The sequence below is a fragment of the Hyperolius riggenbachi genome, chromosome 8 (genome assembly GCF_040937935.1).
Source record: "Hyperolius riggenbachi isolate aHypRig1 chromosome 8, aHypRig1.pri, whole genome shotgun sequence".
In the NCBI taxonomy this organism is placed as follows: Eukaryota; Metazoa; Chordata; class Amphibia; order Anura; family Hyperoliidae; genus Hyperolius; species Hyperolius riggenbachi.
The window spans coordinates 245,366,328-245,388,386 of NC_090653.1; the positions used below are offsets into that span (position 1 = coordinate 245,366,328).

The 22,059-nt window shown below is 44.8% G+C and overlaps 2 protein-coding genes across 2 annotated transcripts in view; both read right to left on the reverse strand.

Annotated features, from left to right (window-relative positions):
- LOC137527447 (torsin-1A-like) overlaps positions 1-8,720 on the reverse strand; it is a 40,856-nt gene extending 32,136 nt beyond the window's left edge. The window contains exons 1-3 of the mRNA XM_068247962.1: positions 8,656-8,720; positions 2,579-2,796; positions 731-772 (exon numbers count right to left, since the gene is read on the reverse strand). Of these exons, the coding sequence (XP_068104063.1) occupies positions 731-772; positions 2,579-2,796; positions 8,656-8,720 (325 nt within the window). The remainder of the gene's footprint in view (positions 1-730; positions 773-2,578; positions 2,797-8,655) is intronic.
- A 4,756-nt stretch (positions 8,721-13,476) lies between these two features.
- Positions 13,477-22,059, reverse strand: part of MIGA2 (mitoguardin 2) — a 58,105-nt gene continuing 49,522 nt past the window's right edge. Inside the window, exons 15-16 of the mRNA XM_068248497.1 lie at positions 19,750-19,866; positions 13,477-18,028 (exon numbers count right to left, since the gene is read on the reverse strand). Of these exons, the coding sequence (XP_068104598.1) occupies positions 17,828-18,028; positions 19,750-19,866 (318 nt within the window). The 3' untranslated portion in view covers positions 13,477-17,827. The remainder of the gene's footprint in view (positions 18,029-19,749; positions 19,867-22,059) is intronic.

The window sequence follows — 22,059 nt, forward strand, 5'->3', positions numbered from 1 at the left end:
AGAGCAGAAAGCTTTTTTCTCCTCGCCCTTGGTTGACAGTCCCTCAGGACAGGGTCCCCTGTGGCTTCTGGGGCCCCCTGCAGCTGCATCCCTTGCAGGGTCTATTGTTACGCCCCTGGGACACATGGAGGACACATGGCAGACACAATAGGACACATAAAGGACACAGGAAGAAACATGGGGTACACAGGAGGATATATGGGGGACACATAAGGAACACAGGAGGACACATTAGGGAGACAGGAGGACAAGATTTGAGGGAGAGCATGTACAAGACGCCCCTGCACCATGGACGCACCAGGTTTAGTATATACAGTATATATTTTTCCCTGGTTTTTGCCTTCTAAACTTAGGTGTGTCTTATATTCCAGAGCATCTTACACTGCAGCAAATACGGTATATCAATTTAAATTATGGAAATAAAGTTTAGAGTAAGTTAAACACATTTTTCATTTGGAAAATACATATGTTCACACAGATCTGTACTTCAGTTTTGGAAAAGGGACAGATAAGGAAGGAAGAGGGACAGAGAGATTTGGTTCCCAAAGAGGGACTGTCCCTCCAAAAGGACAGGTATCTACTGTATTTATCTCATTACTGGTAAATTTTACTATATAGACCTAGAGTTCAAGGATAAAGTAAACACATTGTTATGTTAAAAATGACAAGCAAAATAAAATCCCTACTGTGGTAGAATAAATGTGCTGCCTCCTTTCCCAGATGCTGTTACCTGTGCGGTTGATTGATTTGTCCAGATTGCAGCGTTCCATATCTTGGAAATATAAGAAAACACATAAAACGATGAGAAAAAACAACAACTTATTGTCAGCGATCCAGTCAAAAATAACTCGACATGTGACCTTCATGACAAACATGAAGAGGAAAAGCAGCAAGAGATATAACAAAGCCTCTACTACAGGATCCATGGTGCAGCTGTGTCCACTTATGGGATGCAGTAGAGATAAATGCACTAACTTCCAGTTCCTTTTCAAAGAATGGAAATTGAAAGTAAGCTGTATAGTAGAAAGACTGGTTCCTTGGTATGAATAACAAATATTTCTCGGTACTGACGTATTATACCGTTTACCGAACTTGACTGCACCCTGTTTAACCACTTGACCACTAAGGGGTTTTACCCCTTTAGGACCAGAGCAATTTTCAGATGTCAGCGCTCCGCCCTTTCTTTCGCCAATAACTTAATCACAACTTATCACAACAACATGATCTACATCTTCAAAATGATCACAGTAGCAAAATCTGATCTATATCTTGTTTTTTTTTCCGCCACCAATTAGGCTTTCTTTGGGAGGTACATTATGCTAAGAATTATTTTATTCTGAACACGTTTTAATTGCAATAATAAGAAAAAAATGGAAAACATTAATTATTTCTCAGTTTTCGGCCATTATAGTGTTAAAATATAACGTTCTACTTTTTATAAAACCCACACATTTTATTTGCCCATTTGTCCCGGTTACGGCAATGTTTAAAATTTTTCCTTAGTACAATGTATGGCGCCAATATTTTATTTGGAAATAAAGATGCATTTTTTCAGTTTTGCGTCCATAGCTATTTATAAGCCAGCAAATAAAAAATTACAGTAATATACCCCCTTGACATACCTATTTAAAAAGTTCAGTCCCTAAGGCAACTATATATATATATATATATATATATATATATATATATATATATATATATATATATATATATATATACTGTTTGGGTACTATGGGGGAGTGTGGGAGGGAAATTGTTAATTTTAGGAGTAAGTGTAGGTATTTTTATTAAATAAAATGTGGTGTGATGTGGTTTTACTATTTGGCCACAAGATGTCCTCAGTCATTATTTCCGATTCGCGTACGCAAGGACGTGAATCAGAAATAATGCATGGCAGTGTAACAGCCGGAAGATACAATAACGCAGGGATCTAATAGATGCCAGCGTTCATTGATTCGGGGACTTGGATTTATGAATGGGAACTACGGTAACGGTAGCCGCCTGCTCCCATTGACTAACTTTCACGGCCCTGGGACTTTAGGTGAAGTTTCCCAGGGCGTGATTATACTGCACCTGGTGCAGTAAGTATTTAAATGATACTTACGCCTTTTTGAAAATCTACATATCGTTGAAATGCAGGACCTAAAGCAAATGAAAGCCAAGACACTCAACTTTCAACAATATGTAGATTAGGAAATTGGTAGACATATAATCTGTAAGAACTCATTTCTCATTTACATGTTAGATGAAATTGCTGCTGGCATGTCTGGAATATATTACTTGATGGCTTAGCGAGCAGACCGACCAAATATTACCTTTTTCTGTTAGAGTTATTCTTCTACAGCTAAGCACTCTGTTTTTAAAACTGGCGGTATTTTCTATCCCTGGCTACTTCTTCATGGTGAGTGCATGAAATAAGGGTACAAGGAAAATGAGCCGGGTGAAGCTGATATACCGTGTTTTTCGGACACTGAGACGCACTTTTTCTTCCCCCAAAACTTGAGGGAAAAAATGGGTGCATCTTATGGTCCGAAGGTTTAAAAAAAAAGTTCCGAGATGCGCAGAGAGCGACTCTTACCCATCCAGTGCTGCGTTCCTTTCTCCATCCGGCTTGTCCACATATCCCTCTTCTCCTTGGGCATCTTTTTCTGCAGAAGAAGACATGGGTCACGCAGACAGAGGACCCGAAGCTGTAAAGCAACAGGTAGCCAATGTCTCCAGTCAGAAGATGACGATGGAAAGAAGACGGAGGCCACGTGGCGGCTGCTGTGTACAACAATATCGGAAGATACCACCCTGATATACATATTATATGTACATATATGTACATATAAAATATAACCGAAACCCCCTCATTAAGATCCCTACCACCAAGATCTTAATGAGGGGGTTTCGGTTATATTTTATATGTACATATAATATGTATATCAGTGGTGGAGGTATTGGTTGGGTTTATGGGAGTTTTATCACTAATTAGGGATTATCAGGTGAATAATGTGAAGCACGACGTTGCTAAAGGATAGCTCGCTAGGTAATGGTATGGGATAGGGGAGTAGTGTGAAGCAAGGCGTAGCTAGGGTACGGCTTGCCAGGCATGATATGGGAGAGGGAAGGTTTATTGAGGTATGGTTGCTCACTACGGTGTGTAATAAACACTGAGGGATATATATAAAAGTTAGTGACATGCATAGTATGCACGGTATGAGGAGTATTAGGATTACACAAGGAATAATTAGCACTGGTTAATTTAACAAAGATATGGGGTATAATAGTATGCGGTATAATTATGGTGAGTGCACAGATTGCACCATTGGCAGTAATGTATACATTTGACTACACAGTGTGGCACACAATTAATGGTATAATAATGGTGAGTGCACATATCGCACAATGGCAGTAATGTATAAATCTGACTATATAGTGTGTTACACATGTAATGGTTTTGGTGATGTATACCATTATAGTAATATGGGAATTAGCATGTGTATATTTATGTATTGCTTTATTGTATGCTGATCTCCCTGCGCATGAAAATTCTTTTAGCCTGTATGTTTTTATGGGGATTTTTTTTATAATAAATAGTATTTTTTACTGGAACATGATCTGGACCTATGTTTGCGGGACTGGATGGACACACATGGAGAAGTACTTCAAGTACTGATGAGCTAAAGTACAAGTATTCTGATGGTGGGTGCATACCCAGAGGGGCGTGTACGATTGGCAATCCCATTGGTGGGCACGTCCCGGTGGAGTGCAAGGAGTGGTGAAAAGAGTCCTTTTTACAAAAAATTATTCAGCACTATGTGCGGTTTTCCTATTATATTCCAGGGTTAATCTGTGTGCCTCTGTAGTGGGGGTCACGGGATTGAAGAGCGCGGTGTGTTTGATTAACATTGGTGTATCAAAGATTGGTGACTTTGTTTGTGCTGCGAGCCCCTGGTTAAGTGGTTTTCCATTTGGAGCGCAATCTTTTCCCTTTGGATGGCCTTAAGTGTAGATGTAGACACAGTGAGCAGCGATGAACCCTTGGACTACTGGGTGCGCAGGCTTGACCTGTGGCCAGAGCTGTCCCAATTTGCCATCCAATTTCTGTCTTGCCCTGCCTCAAGCGTCCTGTCAGAAAGGACCTTCAGTGCAGCTGGAGGCATTGTCACTGAGAAGAAAAGTCGCCTAAGTCACAGAAGTGTTCAGTACCAAATGAATGAGGCATGGATCCTGAAAGGCTACTGCCCGCCCGAAGACTAAGTCAGTCCCCACACACAGCATCTCTGCCTACACGCCGTGTGACTGCCTGCCCCAAGACTAAGTCGCTCCCCACACAGCACCTCTGCCCGCAGGCCGCTTGACTGCCTTCTCCGCCACCACCAACAGGGTCCAGGACTCCAGGTGAATTCCTGAATTGCTATAATAATTTTTCTGGTGCGTGTACATGCCTGTCTAATTTTTCTGGCTGCACTGCAGCTGCAACAAAACAAAAGGCATGTACATGTGCCAATTCTCCTTCGTGATCATTAACTTGCCGCGGTGAAGGGGCTTGCGTATCACAATGAAGCAGTGACCGACGGCTGTAGGAGTGTCTCGGAGGGGGAGGGGGGGATGGCACACCCAAGATAATAAGGTCGTTGCTTCATTGTGGACAGACCAAATTTGATCGGCTGGACAGTCACTGTTGTTCTATCATTGAGCTACCACAGCCCGGCGAAGATATGGGCTGGAAAACCGCTACGGCCTGCACACTGGCCATGGTGCACACCAGTCCAGCACGGCCGTCACTACACAAACAGCTGTTTGCGGTGCGTTAAACGGCGAGTTTGGTGCGTCAGTGTGAAGCAGTACTCTAATTACACTACCTGATTGATGTATACACATGCAAGATGTTTTAAAGCACTTTAGGCCTGCAATTTAGCATTCAGTGTGAATTCTGCCCTTAAAACGCTGCTTTGCGTCAAATCCAGATTTTTCCCCAGGACTTTTGGCATCTATCCCACTCCGCCATGCCCGCCTCCAGGTTATAGACCCCTTGAAACATCTTTTCCATCACTTTTGTGGCCAGCATAAATGTTTCTATTTTTCAAAGTTCGCCTCCCCATTGAAGTCTATTGCAAATTGCGAAAGTTCACGCGAATCGAACGTTTGGCTACGGTTCACGAACCTAAAATCGGAGGTTCGGGCCATCTCTAGTCCACACCACCATAAATTAAGCAATCAGGAAATCTTTGTTAATCAATAATTCCTCAATAATCAAAATTTGGTAAGGAGAGTCAATAAGGAAAAGTTACAACAGTATGTTGATTTTAACATTTTGTTGTGGACTCTCTGTCAAAATGTATTTACTGTGGAATTATTAATAATGTTCTTCTAATTGCTTAATTTATGGTGGTAACCATTTGTAGGGAGTTTTTGGTTCCTGGATATTGGTTACACCTAATTTAGGCATCAATACCCGGAAGCGTGAAATTTGGCAGCCTGCATCCACTATAAATTTGGGCACTGACATAACCGATAATGTTAATTGCAGCTAGCAGCATCCATGGACAATATGGGCACCGGATGTAGACAAAGCGTCAAAAGCATCATAGATAGCTTTGGAGAGATGGGAACAGCAATGATTAATGGAGCAGATCTATATAAGAAAAAAAGGGGTATTGTCTTCAACTAAGGGAATTAAACAAAAACAATAACTTTAGCTCTGTGTACCAGCAGTAAACATGATTCCTTCCACACTACTTGAGGCATTTTTTTTCTATACACCACTGACAGGATAATATGATTTTTTCGTGTATCTTTTGCTTATCTGGTCTTCTTTTCCTCATAACACATTCTGTTTTCCTTTGTTTTAGCAAAACATTTTAATCTCCTTACAGTTCCTCAAAGCGACACTGAAGTGAAAGAAAAATTTTGATGTAATGATTTGTATGTGTAGTACTGATAATTAATAGAACATTAGTAGCAAAGAAAAGTGTCTCATATTTTAATTTTTTGGACTATTTGCAGGATTTTCTTGGTTCCTGACTATACCCTGTAGGTGACAACATTGGTGCATGTTCACACAACTTTACTTGTAAAAAACCTCATCAAATTTTCAGGATCACACAGGATCTTGTGTGAGGTAATGCACATCAAGACTTTATTGCATTTGAATCCAACAGATTGTACAATCCGATTGTAATATGTGTAGACCTATAAAACTTAAAGGGAACCTTAAGGGCTCTTTCACACTAAGACATTGCGTTTGATGCGACGTGCCCCTAACGCAACGCATGTAGGTTATAAAATTGGACATTATTTTGTACTATGTTATGTGTCTCTTGGTGCGCCGTTTTTGCCGCATACTGATGGAGCGAAAACGGCGCATGCGTTACATTTCAAAAAAACATTACTGAGCATGTGCAACACACAACGCAGCAAATGTATTGCTAAACGCACAGCAAGCAGCACTTTCTAAATATTGCTACACGTTACACACAACGCAACGTGTGCACTGTGAATGTCACACAGACTTTGTATTGCTGTGCGTTAGTCTGCGTTGGAACATTTTCTAACGTGCGACTTTAACGTCGCACTGTGAAAGAGGCCTAAAGGGCAACTGAAGTGAGAGATAAATGGAAGCTGACATATTTATTTCTTTTCAAACAATACCAGTTGCCTGGCAGCTCTGCTGGTCTATTTGGCTGTAGTAGTGACTGAATCACACCTGAAACAAGCTTGCAGATAATATTGTCAGATCTGACAAAGTCAGAAACAGCTTATCTGCTGCATGCTTGTTCAGGGTCTATGGTTAAAAGTATTAGAGGCAGAGGATCAGCAGGGCGCCAGGCAACTGGTATTGCTTAAAAGGAAATAAATATGGCAGCCTTTATATCCCTCGCTCTCACTTCAGTTGTCCTTTAAAAGGGCACTATGGTGACAAAAATTTAAAAATTAAGATGTGTGCAAACACAGACAAATAAGAAGTATGTTTTTTTTCCAGAGTAAAATGAGCCATACATTACTTTTCTCCTATGTTGCTGTCACTTACAGTAGGTAGTAGAAATCTGACAGAAGTGACAGGTTTTGGACTAGTCCATCTCTTTACACCTGAAACAAGCATGCAGCTAAACCCAATCTGCATGCTTGCTGAGGGGCTGTGGCTAAAAGGTTTAGAGACACAGGATCAGCAGGAGAGTCAGGCAACTGGTATTATCCATATCCTTCTCAGTTTAGCTTCCCTTTAATTGGTTGAGTTGGGCAGCAGTCTTAATAAAAAAGAAAGTCATAAACCACCTTAATTGTCCTGGATGCAAATAATATGCATATCAACATACAAAGCTATAAAATAAAGAGGGCGGCTAAAAGGTTTATGCAACATAACCGTGCATATTCCCTCAATAACAGATCCAGTAAATCTACAGAAACAGCTGTTACATTCTGAAGCTGCTTGTAGCATTACTTGCATGGAATTGTTCCTTCTTTTCCATCATCATAAAAAAAAAACACTTCTGAGACATTTATCTCTTTGGCCTGAAACACACCAGAGGAGTTTTTCTGAGCGTTTTGAGTTTTTAAATCTGCTGCTAATGTTATCCTATGTGTCTGTGCACACTGGAGCAATGAGGTTTTGTAAAAAAAATCCCATAGCATTACATTGGGAAGAGCTTTTAGAGGTTTCAAAACCTCTTCCCAATGTAATGCTATGGGGTTTTTTACAAAACCTCATTGCTCCAGTGTGCACAGACACATAGGATAACATTAGCAGCAGATTTAAAAACTCAAAACGCTCAGAAAAACTCCTCTGGTGTGCACCAGGCCTTTGCTGTGTTTACTATTGTTATATGTAAGCAGACATTTTCTGCCAAAAGGCTCCTAAATACCAGTAATGAGATTACAAAGGCAAAAAGCAGCTGAGTTAGACTCCTTGAAATGTTTTTGTACTTTAACCTCCTTGGCGGTAATCCCGAGCTGAGCTCGGGGTATGCCGCCGGAGGTCGCCGCTCAGGCCCTGCTGGGCCGATTTGAGTTCTGAAAAAAGCAGCACACGCAGCCGGCACTTTGCCAGCCGCGTGTGCTGCCCGATCGCCGCCGCTCCGCGGCGATACGCCGCGTGCAGCGGCGAAAGAGGGTCCCCCCAGCCGCCCGAGCCCAGCGCAGCCTGAACAAACAGTTCCGGCCGGCGCTAGGGGCTGGATCGGGCGGCTCTGACGTCAGGACGTCGACTGACGTCCATGACGTCACTCCGCTCGTCGCCATGGCGACGAGGAAAGCGAAACAAGATAGGCCGCTCATTGCGGCCTATCTTGTTACTTTCGATTGCCGGAGGCGATCGAAAGTACGCTTCCGGAGCGCCCTCTAGTGGGCTTTCATATTTTTTTTTTGATTTAAAAAAAACCCTCCCGCAGCCTCCCTGGCAAAATAAATAAACCGCCAGGGAGGTTAATACCTGTCCCTTTCTCAACACTGCCAAAATATGGTAACACCTAGTTTTCCTGCTGTTAGTGAAAAATAATGGAGAGCATATAGTATCTGGAAACCCATCTGGATGTATATTCTTCACTGAATGTCTCATCACCCCTTGTCTGTTTCGCTCTCCACCTCTCTGTCTCATCCGTCACTCTCCACCTTACCCCTTTGTCAGTTTCTCACCTCTCTTCCCCTTGCCTGTCCCTCTCCAGCTCTTACCTCCCTATCTCTTGTCTGTCTTTCTCCAGCTCTTGCCTCTCTACCCCTTGTTCATCTATCTCCATCTTTCACCTCTCTACTGTCACTCTCCAGCTCTCACCTCCCTACCCCCTTATCGTCCCCACTCCACCTCTCGCCTCCATACCCTTGTCCATGTCTCACCTCCCTACCCCTTGTCATGTCCCTGTGATCTCGCCGCCGGGAGACTTGGGCGCAGGATAGAGCCGGTATATGGCTTTTCCTGCTGCTGCACAAGTCCCGGCGGCGTTAAATACTATTTCCCCTCCAGGTCCTTGTGGATAGTGGGGAATGATGTTATTCGGCTTCCAGCTATCCAGTTTTCAAAGTAACTTCAGCTTCGTCTTCTGATAGCGCCGAAGTTACTTTGTGTGCGTCCCTATAGCCCTAATTCCTACTATGGTCAATGGTGGTGCCGGCTCCGCCCAAATCTCCTGCGCTGTTATTACACCACTCGCCACTTGTCTGTCACACTCTCTCTATTGCTGTTCTACCCTTCATCGGACTCTCAATTCCTTTACATATTATTCCTCAACAATGTCTCTCTTACATCTCTGACACTCTCGCCTACTCCAATCACTATCGCTCTATTTCTTGCCTCTCTCCATGACTCTTACTTTATTTCTTTTAGTGTTCTGACTTGTTCTTTACTTCTCAGCTATTTATCTCGCTCTTCCTCTCCTTACACCTCATAAACCTATAGCTCATTATTCACATGCTCCACCTGCCCTCAGAACCGCACACTAATTTATTCAATCTAAACAACTTATCTATTACAATATGGCCTGCAGTTCTTCCCATTCTCTGGTGAATGACGCAGTGCCGCCCTCCTTCATGCACTCTTATAGCAGGGGGTGGGACCCAGAAGTCCAAGTCTGAAGCAAGATGAGTGCAGCAGTCATGGGCATACACCTCCTTGACCGCGCTCCCTTGTAGGAAACATTTGCCACAAGTCCAGTTGCAATTTTTGTGAACTGCGCAAGCACAAACCGCTCCTGGAAACTGAAGTGCGAAGGAGGAAGTGTGCGGCCCGGGGCCACGCATGCAGCTTTTGGTACAGCAGCTGAAGGGAACAGCACGCGGAATTATGGCGAGGGACCAAGAGGACTGCAGGGGACTAGAAGAAGCCCTAGGTAAGATAATCTTGTGAAAATTATTTACTCAACATTTCCTTTAACCATTTCACCACTGAGGGTTTTTTCCCCTTGTGACTACAGCAATTTTCACCTGTTAGCGCTCCTACCATTCATTCGCCTATAACTTTATTACTACTTATCAGTACAAAGTGATCTACTGTATTCTTTGGAGTATAAGACTCGCTTTTTCTCCCCCAAAAGTGGGGGAAAAAAGTCACTGCATCTTATAGTCCAAATGCAGGGAGTTCCTGACTTGTGAACACCTGCCAATACGAACCTCCAACCCACCGCAATGTCAGGGATTCCCTGTACTGTACCCATGCAGATTCCAGAAGACGTCACAGGGGGACACAAAGGGACAGAGGACAACACAAAGGGGGATAGAGGAGGACACAGGTGGACACATGGGGGATACAAGGGGGACAAAGGAGGACACAGGGAGACACAAGAGGGCATAATACACAAGATGCCCCCTTCAGCATGGATGCACCAGGTTTAGTATACATTTGTTTCCCCTGATTTTGTCCTCTAAACCTAGGTCTTATGGTCAGGGGTGTCTTATAGTCCAAAAAATACGGTTTGTCTTGTTTTTTTTTTCACCACCAATTAGGCTTTCTTTTGGGGGTACATTTTGCTAAGAATTATTTTTATTCTAAATGTATTTTACCGGGAAAAATCTGAAAAAAATAGTTCTTATTTTTAGGCATACCTTGTGTGGGAGCTTAACAGTTAATGTTAAATGTAATAATGTGGGTTTATTTTATTAAAAACTGTATGTAGATGTAGTTTTACTATTTAGCCACAAGATGGCCACAGTGGGATTTTTTTAGCACTGGAAGCGTACTGATTGCTTCCAGGAAGCATATAGAGGACGGGAAACTTTCTTTTTTATGTCAGAAAGACTGCGGCCTCTGATGAGAAGCTGTTGTTTTTTTCTGCCAGAGACTTAGATCATTGAAAGGGAACAATGTTTCCTATTCATTGATCTCCGGGCTACCAGAGGGAAGTTATGTGTGGCTGTGCAACTTTCAGTATTACAATGACCAAGGGCATCTCATTGATGCTGGCAATCATTAACACGGGGACTGAGATCAATGAATGGGAACTGCATTCCCATTCATTGATCTCCCCTCTAATGGGTGGCGAGGAGTACCTGCACAGGGGTGAGCAGCTATCCGCCGTAAAAGACAATTGTCTATGTCCCTAAGCAGCAACTGAAGTCCTGCAGGCCGTGGATAATCAGTCTTAAACCACTTAAAGAGAACCCGAGGTGAGTTTGAAGAATATTATCTGCATACAGAGGCTGGATCTGCCTATACAGCCTAGCCTCTGTTGCTATCCCAAACCCCCCTAAGGTCCCCCTGCACTCTGCAATCCCTCATAAATCACAGCCGTGCTGCTGACAAACAGCTTGTCAGAGCTGGCTGTTTATCTCTATAGTGTCAGTCTGCTGCTCTCCCCGCCTCCTGCAGAACTCCAGTCCCCGCCTGCATCCGTTCCCTCCCTGCTGATTGGAGGGAAGGGATGGGGGCAGGGACCGGAGCTATGCAGGAGGCGGGGGAGCAGCTGAGACTGACACTACAGATGTAAACACAGCCTCACAGCATGGCTGTGATTTATGAGGGATTGCAGAGTGCAGGGGGACCTTAGTGGGGTTTGGGATAGCAACAGAGGCTGGGCTGTATAGGCAGATCCAGCCTCTGTATGCAGATAACATTCTTTAAACACACCTCGGGTTCTCTTTAAGCGGTTAAATAGGAGCTGTAACCAAGAATTGAACTGCATCCCAATCAGTAGCTGATACCCCTTTACTTATAGGAAATCTTTACCTCTTCTCAAACAGATAATCAGGGGGCTCTGTATGGCTGATATTGTGCTAAAACCCCTCCCACAGTGACGGCAGGATCTAGATCCTGCTGCCATACTGTGGGAGTCTCGTTGCATTGTGGGAAATAATGGCTGTTTCCAACTGCCAAGCAACCTGTATCTCCCTCTGTGCATATGTATAGAAAAACAACCTTTTAGCCTATCACATTGTTTAGTGGTGTGGTTAAGATAATGGCAGTTGGTGCTGTGTAGTTTTTTTCATGTCTGCCAGTAGTTAAGATGATGCCCTGTAGGCTGAATGTGGATCAAACAATATAAACAAATTATATGGTGAATATCAATAATTTCTTTATCTCTCTTCTATTTTTTAACTTCTCACTTTGCAATGTATAGATTTTTTTCCTCCTTTTTTGCTACAGTTCCTTTTTAAAGTGGAACTGTAAAGCTGAAAAAACAAACAGTTTTACTTACCTGGGACTTCCCCAAGCCCCCAGCAGCCGTCCTGTCCCGTGCCGGTCCTGCACGATCCTCCGTTCTGTCGCCACCAGCTAGTTTTGTTACCGGCAAGTGCGCCTGGGCGCCCCGGGCTATGCAAAGCTTTGTGTTCCAGCCTGCAATAAGGTCCAACGTTCCTGCAATAGCGTCCTGCGTTCCTGCAATGGCGTCCAGTGTTTCTGCAATGGAATCCTGGGTTCCTGCAATAGCGTCCTGCGTTCCAGGATGTTATTGTTATTGTGGACTAGAACGCGAAGAAAGCTTTGCGTAGCCCGGGCCACAATTGCCGTCGATTTATAAGTCGATGGTAACAGAACTAGCTGGTGGCGACAGAACGGAGGATCGTGCATGTCCGGCGCAGGAGAGGATGGCTGCTGGGGGCTTGGGGAAGCCCCAGGTAAGTGATGCTGGTTTTTTTTTTTTTTAGTTTACAGCTTCATGTTCCAAACATTTTTTTAATTAAAAATATATAGTTGCACCACTCTGACACATACAAAGATAAATAAACACTCCTTCAAGCCTATGAGCATTTCAGTGCATGCTTTTCACCCTCACAGAGGGCAGCCATTAGCAATTCCTCCTTTGCCGGACACCATCTACTTTTGCCGGATTCTGTCCCGGCAATATGAAAGGAAGGGAGGGGTTCCTCCAATAAATGTAAATTATTTTATATTTGTCATCATGCAGCTGAAAAAAGGCTGCTATTTATTATTATAATTTAGAAAATAGATTTTATTTCTGAAATCTTGTATTTTTAATTAGGGTCCACTTTAAGGATAAAAAAAGAGCCCATCAACCAGCTATGTGTGAGGATATACATTCCTAGATCCTATGGCATGCACTATGCTATGTAGCAGAACTTAAAGGGATACTGTAGGGGGTCGGGGGAAAATGAGCTGAACTTACCCGGGGCTTCTAATGGTCCCCCGCAGACATCCTGTGCCCGCGCAGCCGCTCACCGATGCTCCGGCCCCACCTCCGGTTCACTTCTGGAATTTCTGACTTTAAAGTCAGAAAACCACTGCGCCTGCGTTGCCGTGTCCTCGCTCCCGCTGATGTCATCAAGAGCGCACAGCGCAGGCCCAGTATGGTCTGTGTCTGCGCAGTACACTCCTGGTGACATCAGCAGGAGCGAGGACACGGCAATGCAGGCGCAGTAGTTTTCTGACTTTAAAGTCAGAAATTCCAGAAGTGAACCGGAGGCGGGGCTGGAACATTGGGGAGTGACTGCGCCAACACAGGATGTCTGCGGGGGACCATTAGAAGCCCCGGGTAAGTTCAGCTCATTTTCCCCCGACCCCCCTACAGTATCCCTTTAACAAAATAACTGAAGAGTAAAGACTGGAAAGTTACAAAGTAGTTTACTGGTGCAAGATGGCAGCCTCAGCCGCTCTAATGACAAGTACACTTTAATTCTCCTCAGCATAGCTGTATACAGGTGACAGGCTCATTATCTGCTTGATTGAGAATCCTGTTCCCTGTTAACAAAACAGCACCCTCTGTTGGTCAGTGGCTGCCACAGCAAGCGCACCACAGTAAGGCAGACACTCACTGCACTTTTTACACCTTTAGTCGATTCACATTCACTTGTAATCAATGATATATTGTGCACAGGACGACAACATGTTCATAAAAAAATATTTGCATTAAAACCTTTGATTGTTCGCCTTTGAGGTTTGTTTAAAACTGTTATAGATACAGATTACTTAAAGTACAGACATGAGATCTCCATTAGTGTAAATTCTTCATAGTGGACATTAAATGTGCAAATAGTCAGTAAATCTTAAATTACATTTACAAATAATTTATTTTCACCTAATCTTCCATGACAGCATCCGTAGGTTAGATCTACCAGCTGGGGAAGGAATCATCATAATAAAAGGTCTTCTCTACCACACAACCACAGTGGTTATGCAAAGAACAGCATGTAAACATAAAACAACGTATCGTGACTAATTACAGGAAGGGAGTCAGGGCCGGTTCCAGGTGCAATGAGCTCCCTGTGCAAAATAAACTGGGGGTGGGGACTTCCTGACAGACAACCCACCCTCCCCCAAGCAGCATTAGGTAACCCCTTTCTTGCTGCCAAATTCACCTGATACCGCACTCATGTCTCCCCCTTACTCCATTTTGATCCTCAGGGCCCCTGCAAAATGTTTGGCAGAGAAGTGACTCCCCGTGTTCGCAAGAGTGCCTCTCCTCTGTGACTTGTTGCATGTAATTAGCATGCGCCGGGTCACAGAGAAGCTCCTGTGCAAGGATGAAGATAGTGGTCCACGGAGCTATGAAGCTCGCCAACTGGAACAGGTGAGTCGCTACACTGCCAAACACAGGGGCCCTGGGGACAAATATAAAGTTGGGGGAACCCGGCAGAGCTTAGTGGCCCTGAAGCATTTGCCCAGTTTACCCCCTAAGGTAGTGCCGGCCCTGAAGGGAATTATCTGGGTGCTGTCATGGAGGATTGCTGACAATAACATGGCAAATTTACATAGGCTCTTCTGCCGTGACAGCACCACTTTGGTAGATGTAGGAAGTAAAAATCTTCACAGCTATCATGTTCTCTTTAAACGTGATGGTGTAGAAACTCCCTAACACCTCCCCTCCCCCCACCCAAAAAAACAACAACTTGTCCTGAATTTCCTTTTAGCACAGACACACCCTTTCTGCCAAGTAAAAAAGGTACGAAAATGAAAACAACATTTTTAGGTTTTGTCTGTTGACTCACTGCAAGTCAATTTGGACTATTACACACTAACCAATATTCACTCCAGATTGACAACAGACCTAGTCATTGTCGATGAGAAATGAACTCTGCTGCAGACTTATTTGGAAATTTTATTGGTATTTGAAGATCGTAGGTGGCAGTAAATTTGGCCATACACTCAACAATTATTTTTTAAATCAATAACCGGCCAATTCGATCATTTGATTGAATCGTCAAGGAATCAAAGCCGCAAACCGGTTCCCGATTAACTGATTTTTGTTGCAATTGGTCAATTGTAGAGCACGGAAAATTTATGCTGATCAGAGACGGGGTGGGAGCTCATGGCTACTGATGTTTTATTCCATAAAATGATGAAGCTACTGTCACCTGTGCATGGTGTGACCCAGTCTCTTCTCTCTTCATTACCAAGTTCCCGGGTGCCTGTGTGAGGTAATGCTAGAGGTCTCCAGTGGTCACAAAGTGCGTGCCACAGTGCCCCTATTGTCTGTCCTCTACAGTAGAGTTCCCCAACCCTGTCCTCAAGGCCCTCCAACAGTACAGGTTTTGCAGAAAACCACAAACATTCACAGGGGAGGTAATTAGTGCCTCACAAGAGCCGATTATGTACCTCTGTGGATTGTCACAAAACCTCCACTGCTGGTGGGCCCCGAGGACAGGGTTGGGGAACACTGCTCTACAGCATTACATCACTTAAGCACCCTGGGACTCAGGAGTAAAGAGACTAGAACAGGGGTCAGGAACCTTTTTGGCTGAGAGAGCCATAAACCCCACATATTTTAAAATGTAATTCCGTGAGAGCCATACAATATGTTTCAAACTGGGACAGTAGGGCTCACATCCCTGTTGCCATGGTGATGTGTATACAGTTGATCTGCCAGGCAGTGGCAGTGTCAAACATGTCTTCCGCTTCTCTTGGGTTTCAGCAACATCAGCAATTTCCCCGAGAGCCAGACAGGAGAAATACCGACTAACAGCTTGTACAATTAGCTAGCTGACTTGGGGGTTGATTCAATTTGTAGGGCGAAATCCCCGCACTTTGGCCCAGTAGGCTGCTTGTCAAGTGACAGGCAGCCTATTGGCCCAATCAAAGTGTGGGGATCGCTTCCTACAAAGTCACTGGACCTGACAGAGTCCAGAGTGGGACAATTGGAGCAGCCGTTGTTCGTTTTGGGGTATCGCGAGTAATTTAGTAGTGCACACTACAGCAGTAGCATGCCTACTTTGAAAATGTTACTTATGCTGCTTGAGCAGTGTAGCTTAGTGAATCAACCCCCTACTGATCTGTATGTGAGCCAGATGTAGCCATCAAAAGAGCCCCATCTGGCTCCCGAGCCATAGGTTTCCTACCACTGGACTAGAAGGAGCAGCTGGCAGAAGAAAAACCGGGACCGTGCAGCGGACAGGTGAGATTATCAACCAGCTTACATGTGCAGCTGGCTGATTTATCTGTATAGAGATCTGTGAGTAACACATAATTGATCAGAAACGCCATGTTACAAGTGTTTAGAGTGTACCAGCACTCCTGACTGTTTGATCTCAAAGTGTGAAATTGATCCACTGGATCGATCTGCTGTGTGTACCAGGCTTAATCTGGTAAAACTGATTGAAGACGGACTCATGATCAAGTTGCAGCAGGCATGTTTGGATAAAATGAACTGGTTATATGCACCAGTTGCTTTGGGTTTGACTGGACCAAAAATGCCTTGTCCTGGGGTTCCAGATGCTTTCCCTCCCGAACAACCTCATCTCGGGTATCTTCTATGCAAAAAGTACCCTGATGGAATCTTATGTGGAAACCACAAACGCGGGAAAGAGGCGCCCAGGTTGTAATAAAACTATGTTAAAAACAATTCAAGGGGGGAAAAATAGGTGAATTTTATTATGTACTGTCAACATGTTTCGTGGGACTATGTCCATTTCCTCAGGCTGATTAAAGTGCCAAAGGGTGCTGTGAGCAAAAGAAAAGAGCCTTTCCCCCATTTTTGCTTCACACCCTCCTTTGGAGGGGTGTACCCTGGCTTCTTCTAGCTCAGACACTTGTATGACCTTGGTTGTTTTACACTAAGAGCACAAACGCATCCAGTTCCATCTGGGCACTCGAGTGGAGTCAGGTTTATGCATCTCCACCTGCTAGTCAGAAGTTGGTTGCCCCCTTTGCAACCAACCTTTGAGAGTATTATTCCTCCTTATTCCCCTTCTTCCACCTTTTTTGTGACATACTGCTCCTGTTGTCTCTCTGTTTTTTTCTTTTAGGGTGTCTGGTCACCACCCTCGCCTCCAGCTTATGTGGAAAGACCAAACTGCCTTGCACTACACCAGTATCCAACTCTGACACCAGAAATAAACCTAGGAACTCTCTACCATTTGTATCTTGGTAAAAAACAAACAAACACTGAAGGTGTGGACAAACATGGAATTTTGTATGTTGTACTTCCTGGAACAATCAGAAGGGAAAAATAACCAATGTGGTGCTGTCATGGAAGCAGAATTAATACTGCCTGCAGGATCCCTCACTCTATGCTCACTGTGGGCGATGGTGGGATCTAACCCACACTGGTGCAAAACAATTTCTACACAGACCCCCTTCACGTCGCTATTCTGGCTCAGCACAGGAGGTGAAAGAAGGCTTTGTGAAAGAGGGTATAAACCCACCAAAAAAAGCAGAGTAAGGTTCCATGGCTAAATGTCCACCATTGTTCGAATGTAAGTCAGAGTTAAGCGAGGGACCTTACAAGGACTAACATTTTATTCCCCTCCACAGAGGTAACATGTCCATGAAAAAAATTGAACCAGACCAGGACTCCATCCCCTCGGGCGGCCCTGTCCAGAATTGTCCTCTGAATATTTGTGCTGCTTGATTTCTTGAGTTGATTTCATGTTGGATGCCGAGAGGTCTTTTTGTACAGAGCAGTCTCGGTTTTCTAAAGTTCAACTTTTCAAAAAAAGTCTGAGTGCAATAGCATCTTTACATTTAGAGATGGAGCTCTGAAGGTCTGTTTGCTGTTGGCACTTCCCCGTTCAACTCCCGCAGAGTGTCCACACCCATGTGTCCCAGCAGGATCTCACTTCTTCTTCGGGAAAGGTGGAGAATGTCCTCTGCCAGTGACTGCACTGTAGTGTACCTCACTTTATCCAAGTCAAACATGTCCTTTAAGTACTGCACAATCTGATGCTGCAAGACAAAACAAAATGTGTTACAATAATGAGTAATCTCAAGTTTGTATCACAGTAAAGGTGCCAATACACAGTTCCATTTTTAGGGAATGATTGTATTTTTCGATCATATCATTCAGACTGAAAGATGATCATATTTAATCAATCCACAGCATTAAAGAGAGTGTAAATTACACATTCTATCATCCCTCCTCCCTCCCTCCGCCAGGTAATCAGCGTGATCGGCTGTCACAGGCTTCAGCCTATGACAGCTGATCACTGTCATGTCTCCCCAGTACAGCACTGCCATAGATCGCAGCGCTGTACGGCTATAAAAGACGGCTGTTCCGCTGTCTAACAGTCTCCTAGCGGCGGAAGACTGACGGCGCATCGGCGTCCGCGATTTCCTGCAAATCCCCGCCCCAGGACTTGACGCCAATTGGCGTTAGGCGATCTTGGGGCTGCCGCCTTGATCACGTCCATTGGTGTTAGGCGGTCTTTAGGTAGTTAAGAATACCAGTTGCCAGGCAGCCCTGCTGATCTATTTCACTGCAGCAGTGTCTGAATCACACCAGAAACAAGCAAGCGGCTAATCTTGTCAGATCTGACAATGTCAGAAACACCTGATCTGCTGCATGATTAATCAGAGTCTATGGCTAAAAGTATTAGAGGCAGAGGATCAGCAGGACTGCCAGGCAACTGGTATTGCTTAAAGGGACTCAGAGCACCTCTCATGGGCATGCCTTTAAGCCAGACGACTTCCAACAAAGTCGTGCTATCACCCCACTGGGGGAGCCTCTTGCAATGGCCATGCGTGTCACTTCCTCTTCCTGCTTCATTCAGTGATGCATTTCTCTAACAGAGAAGAAAGGGGTGACCCAGAAGTTATAACATAGCCAAGATGGCAGCCGCGATTTTTATATTGAAATCAAATGAAAACCATTTGGTGTAATGGTCAAATGAAAGAGGAGAGCACAAGCTACAGAAAGGCTTATGCATCTTTAAGTACTTTGCAGTACTGGTCGGAGTCTTAAAGGCATGCCCATGAGAGGTGCTCGGAGTCCCTTTAAAAAGGAAATAAATATGGCAGCCTACATGTCACTCTCACTTCAGGTCTCCTGTAAAGGGTATTTTATTAACAATTTGTGAAAATATCACCTAGTAGAAAACTCGGGAGAAAAAGTGAATTGCAAATGGGGCAGTATGTCTAATTAAAGGGAAGGTTCGCGCATAATAGAAAAAACAAACTGCACTTACCGGGGCTTCTTCCAGCTCCTGGTAGTTGATCGGTGCCCTCGCCGCAGCTCCTCTCCCTCCCGGCGTCCAGCGATGAAGAAGCCGACCTCGCCAGGTTGGCTTCCGGGTCAGCTTCTGTGCGCTCCACGGCACGGGTCACGTGGTGCATGGACGTCATCGGGTCTCCACTGAGATACCCGATGACGTCACTTACATCACGTGACCCCCGCCGTGGAGCGCACATGACGCCGACCCGGAAGCCGACCTCGCGAGGTCGGCTTCTTCATCGCTGGACGCCGGGAGGGAGAGGAGCTGCGGCGAGGGCACCGATCGACTACCAGGAGCTGGAAGAAGCCCCTGGTAAGTGCAGTTTGTTTTTTCTACTATGCGCGGATCTTCCCTTTAATAGTGGTTAGAGCTCTGACACTGCATGCTTCACAGGAGGAGGAGGGTGAGGGTGGTGGTAGCGGTGTGTGTCCTGAGGAATTAAACATTGACATTTACCTTAAAGAAATTACACATATCTGTTAAATTCTCTTTCGGACCAAGAAATCCAAATGCCAATATGGGGCTGACATGCTCCGATACGGAGTAAAAGTGAGATATGAAGCCATCAGGAACCTGCAAAGTATAAAGAAGCAATGACATATACATACATTTTACAAACGTATACATAGCATACATGGCTCTGGATCAGATATGTATCCCATAGAATTATTTTTTGTCATGCCTACAAAATGTAAGGGCTTTTTCACACTGGCAGCAATTCTGCCGCAATTCTGCCTTGGTTGAGCTACGCTTGAAATTCCAAAATCAATGTGAGCAAAAGGGAGGGCTTCCGCATAAAAGAGTCCAATCTTTATTAAAACAGGTTAAAAACCCGTATAGTTAACATGTTTGGGACCATCACTGTTCCTTCGTCAGAGCACAAATTTACACTGTGACGAATAACACTGATATACACAACCAGGGCCGGGCCGACACATAGGCTCAGGAGGCTGGAGCCTCGGGGCGGAGCTCACTGCTGTGTGGGAGGGGCGCAAGGAGCAGGTCTGTGTATTGCCTGGCTTGGCTTGCCGCCCACTACCCCCGCTGTGTATGCTGCACTCACCACTTTGCTGGCTGCAGTGCTGGCTGGCTGCTGGGGAAGACGAGCGGAACAGATGAGCTGTATATAATCAGCTTTCTGCTGCTCGCTGTCCCCAGTCTTTCCTGGCTGCGTGTGTATAGAGAGCGCCCCTCCCCTCCTCTCTTCTTCATGTGACACTGACTGAGGGGCGGGGCTGAGCACTGTAACCCGGGCATTTCGATCTACAATGAAGACTGTGGAAGAGAAGAGATAGCTATGCGGGGGAAGGGGGGAGAGACACTGCAGGGAGAGGTATGTTCAGACCATAATATGCACACATGATTCTGCTCTTCTCCAGCCCACACACTGCCTGTGTTCCTGGTGCTTGCATGATAGATCAGTTTCCCTAATGCTGCCTTGTTTGTGCACTACAGGAAACACTCAGCTGAGCTCTTTCTCTCTCTCTCTCCTTCCCTGTCCCTGAAGCTGCTGCATGAGTATATCGAGGTTTTAAGATTACAGGAATAACTGCAGCTTTTTAACACCCCAGAGCTGGGCAAAGGAGAGCACAGGGGGGAGTGACTATGTGCTGTGTCAGGTGTGTGATAATGCTGGCTTCTATGTCACCAACTCCCCTGCCCCTCTCCCATTCCCTATCACTCTATTTCTCCGGCATCAGGCTATATTCTGTGGGGGTGTCCTGGGGATAAAAACACACTTACCTGGGGCTTCTATCAGCCCCCTGTAGCAGTAATGTCCCACACCGTCCTCCTCCGATCCACCGTTCTCCCCCGCCGGCTCCGGGCAATTATTCGTCTGACGACAGACGAATAATGCGGGCTCTCGTTCGTGTCAGTGGAAGCTTACTGCGCAGGTGCAGTACAAAGGTTTCTCGTACTGCGCCTGCGCAGTAAGCTTTTGATGATGCCGGCGGAAGCGAGCAGGCGCGCGGCCATTGGCGCCCAGCCGCAGTTGAAAGCGTGCCACGCTGGACTGGAGCCGGCGGCGGAGAATGGCGGATCGGAGGAGGACTGCGTGGGACATTACTGCTACAGGGGGCTGATAGAAGCCCCAGGTAAGTGTCTGTATTTAACCCCAGGACACCACCACAGAACCCCTTTAACCTCGCCCCAAGGACAAAGGAAAACAGAGAAATGCACCCTGTATGTATTTAGAGAGTTTAGCCTGTCTAATTCCCCCTCATCTGTGACTAATCACAAGTTGTAGTTTGATCTCACCCCTGTGCCTCCTGATTGCCATGGCAGATAAGACATATAAGCTCATTTAAAAGCTCAGGATATTAGCAATGTCTGCTTCCATGAAAGCAGGAAGTAGACACACTGCAGATTTATTGCAGGATTTGTATCAGCTGTAACATCGAAATTTTTTTCTTTAAAGGTTATTATACTGTTGCCTATCTTTTAGAGCAGAGAGGAAGTTCAGGTCCGCTTTAAAGTGGCCACTACCGATACAATTTTCCGGACAATCAGTCATCCTAGACCACTAATGACAGATTGAACGCCTAGGAGTGTGTGAGGGGCTACAATGGACCAAAAAAGCCCTCTTACTAAAATGCTATGGAAAACAAAAGTTTGCTTTCTTAAAGAGAGACACTGAAGCGAAAAAATTAAAAAGATTAGTAGCAAAGAAAATATTCTCATTTTTATTTTCAGTTAGATAGTGTTTTATAACATTGCATCATTCTCTAATGTTTGCAGTTTCTACACTACTCAGCATTCTAAATG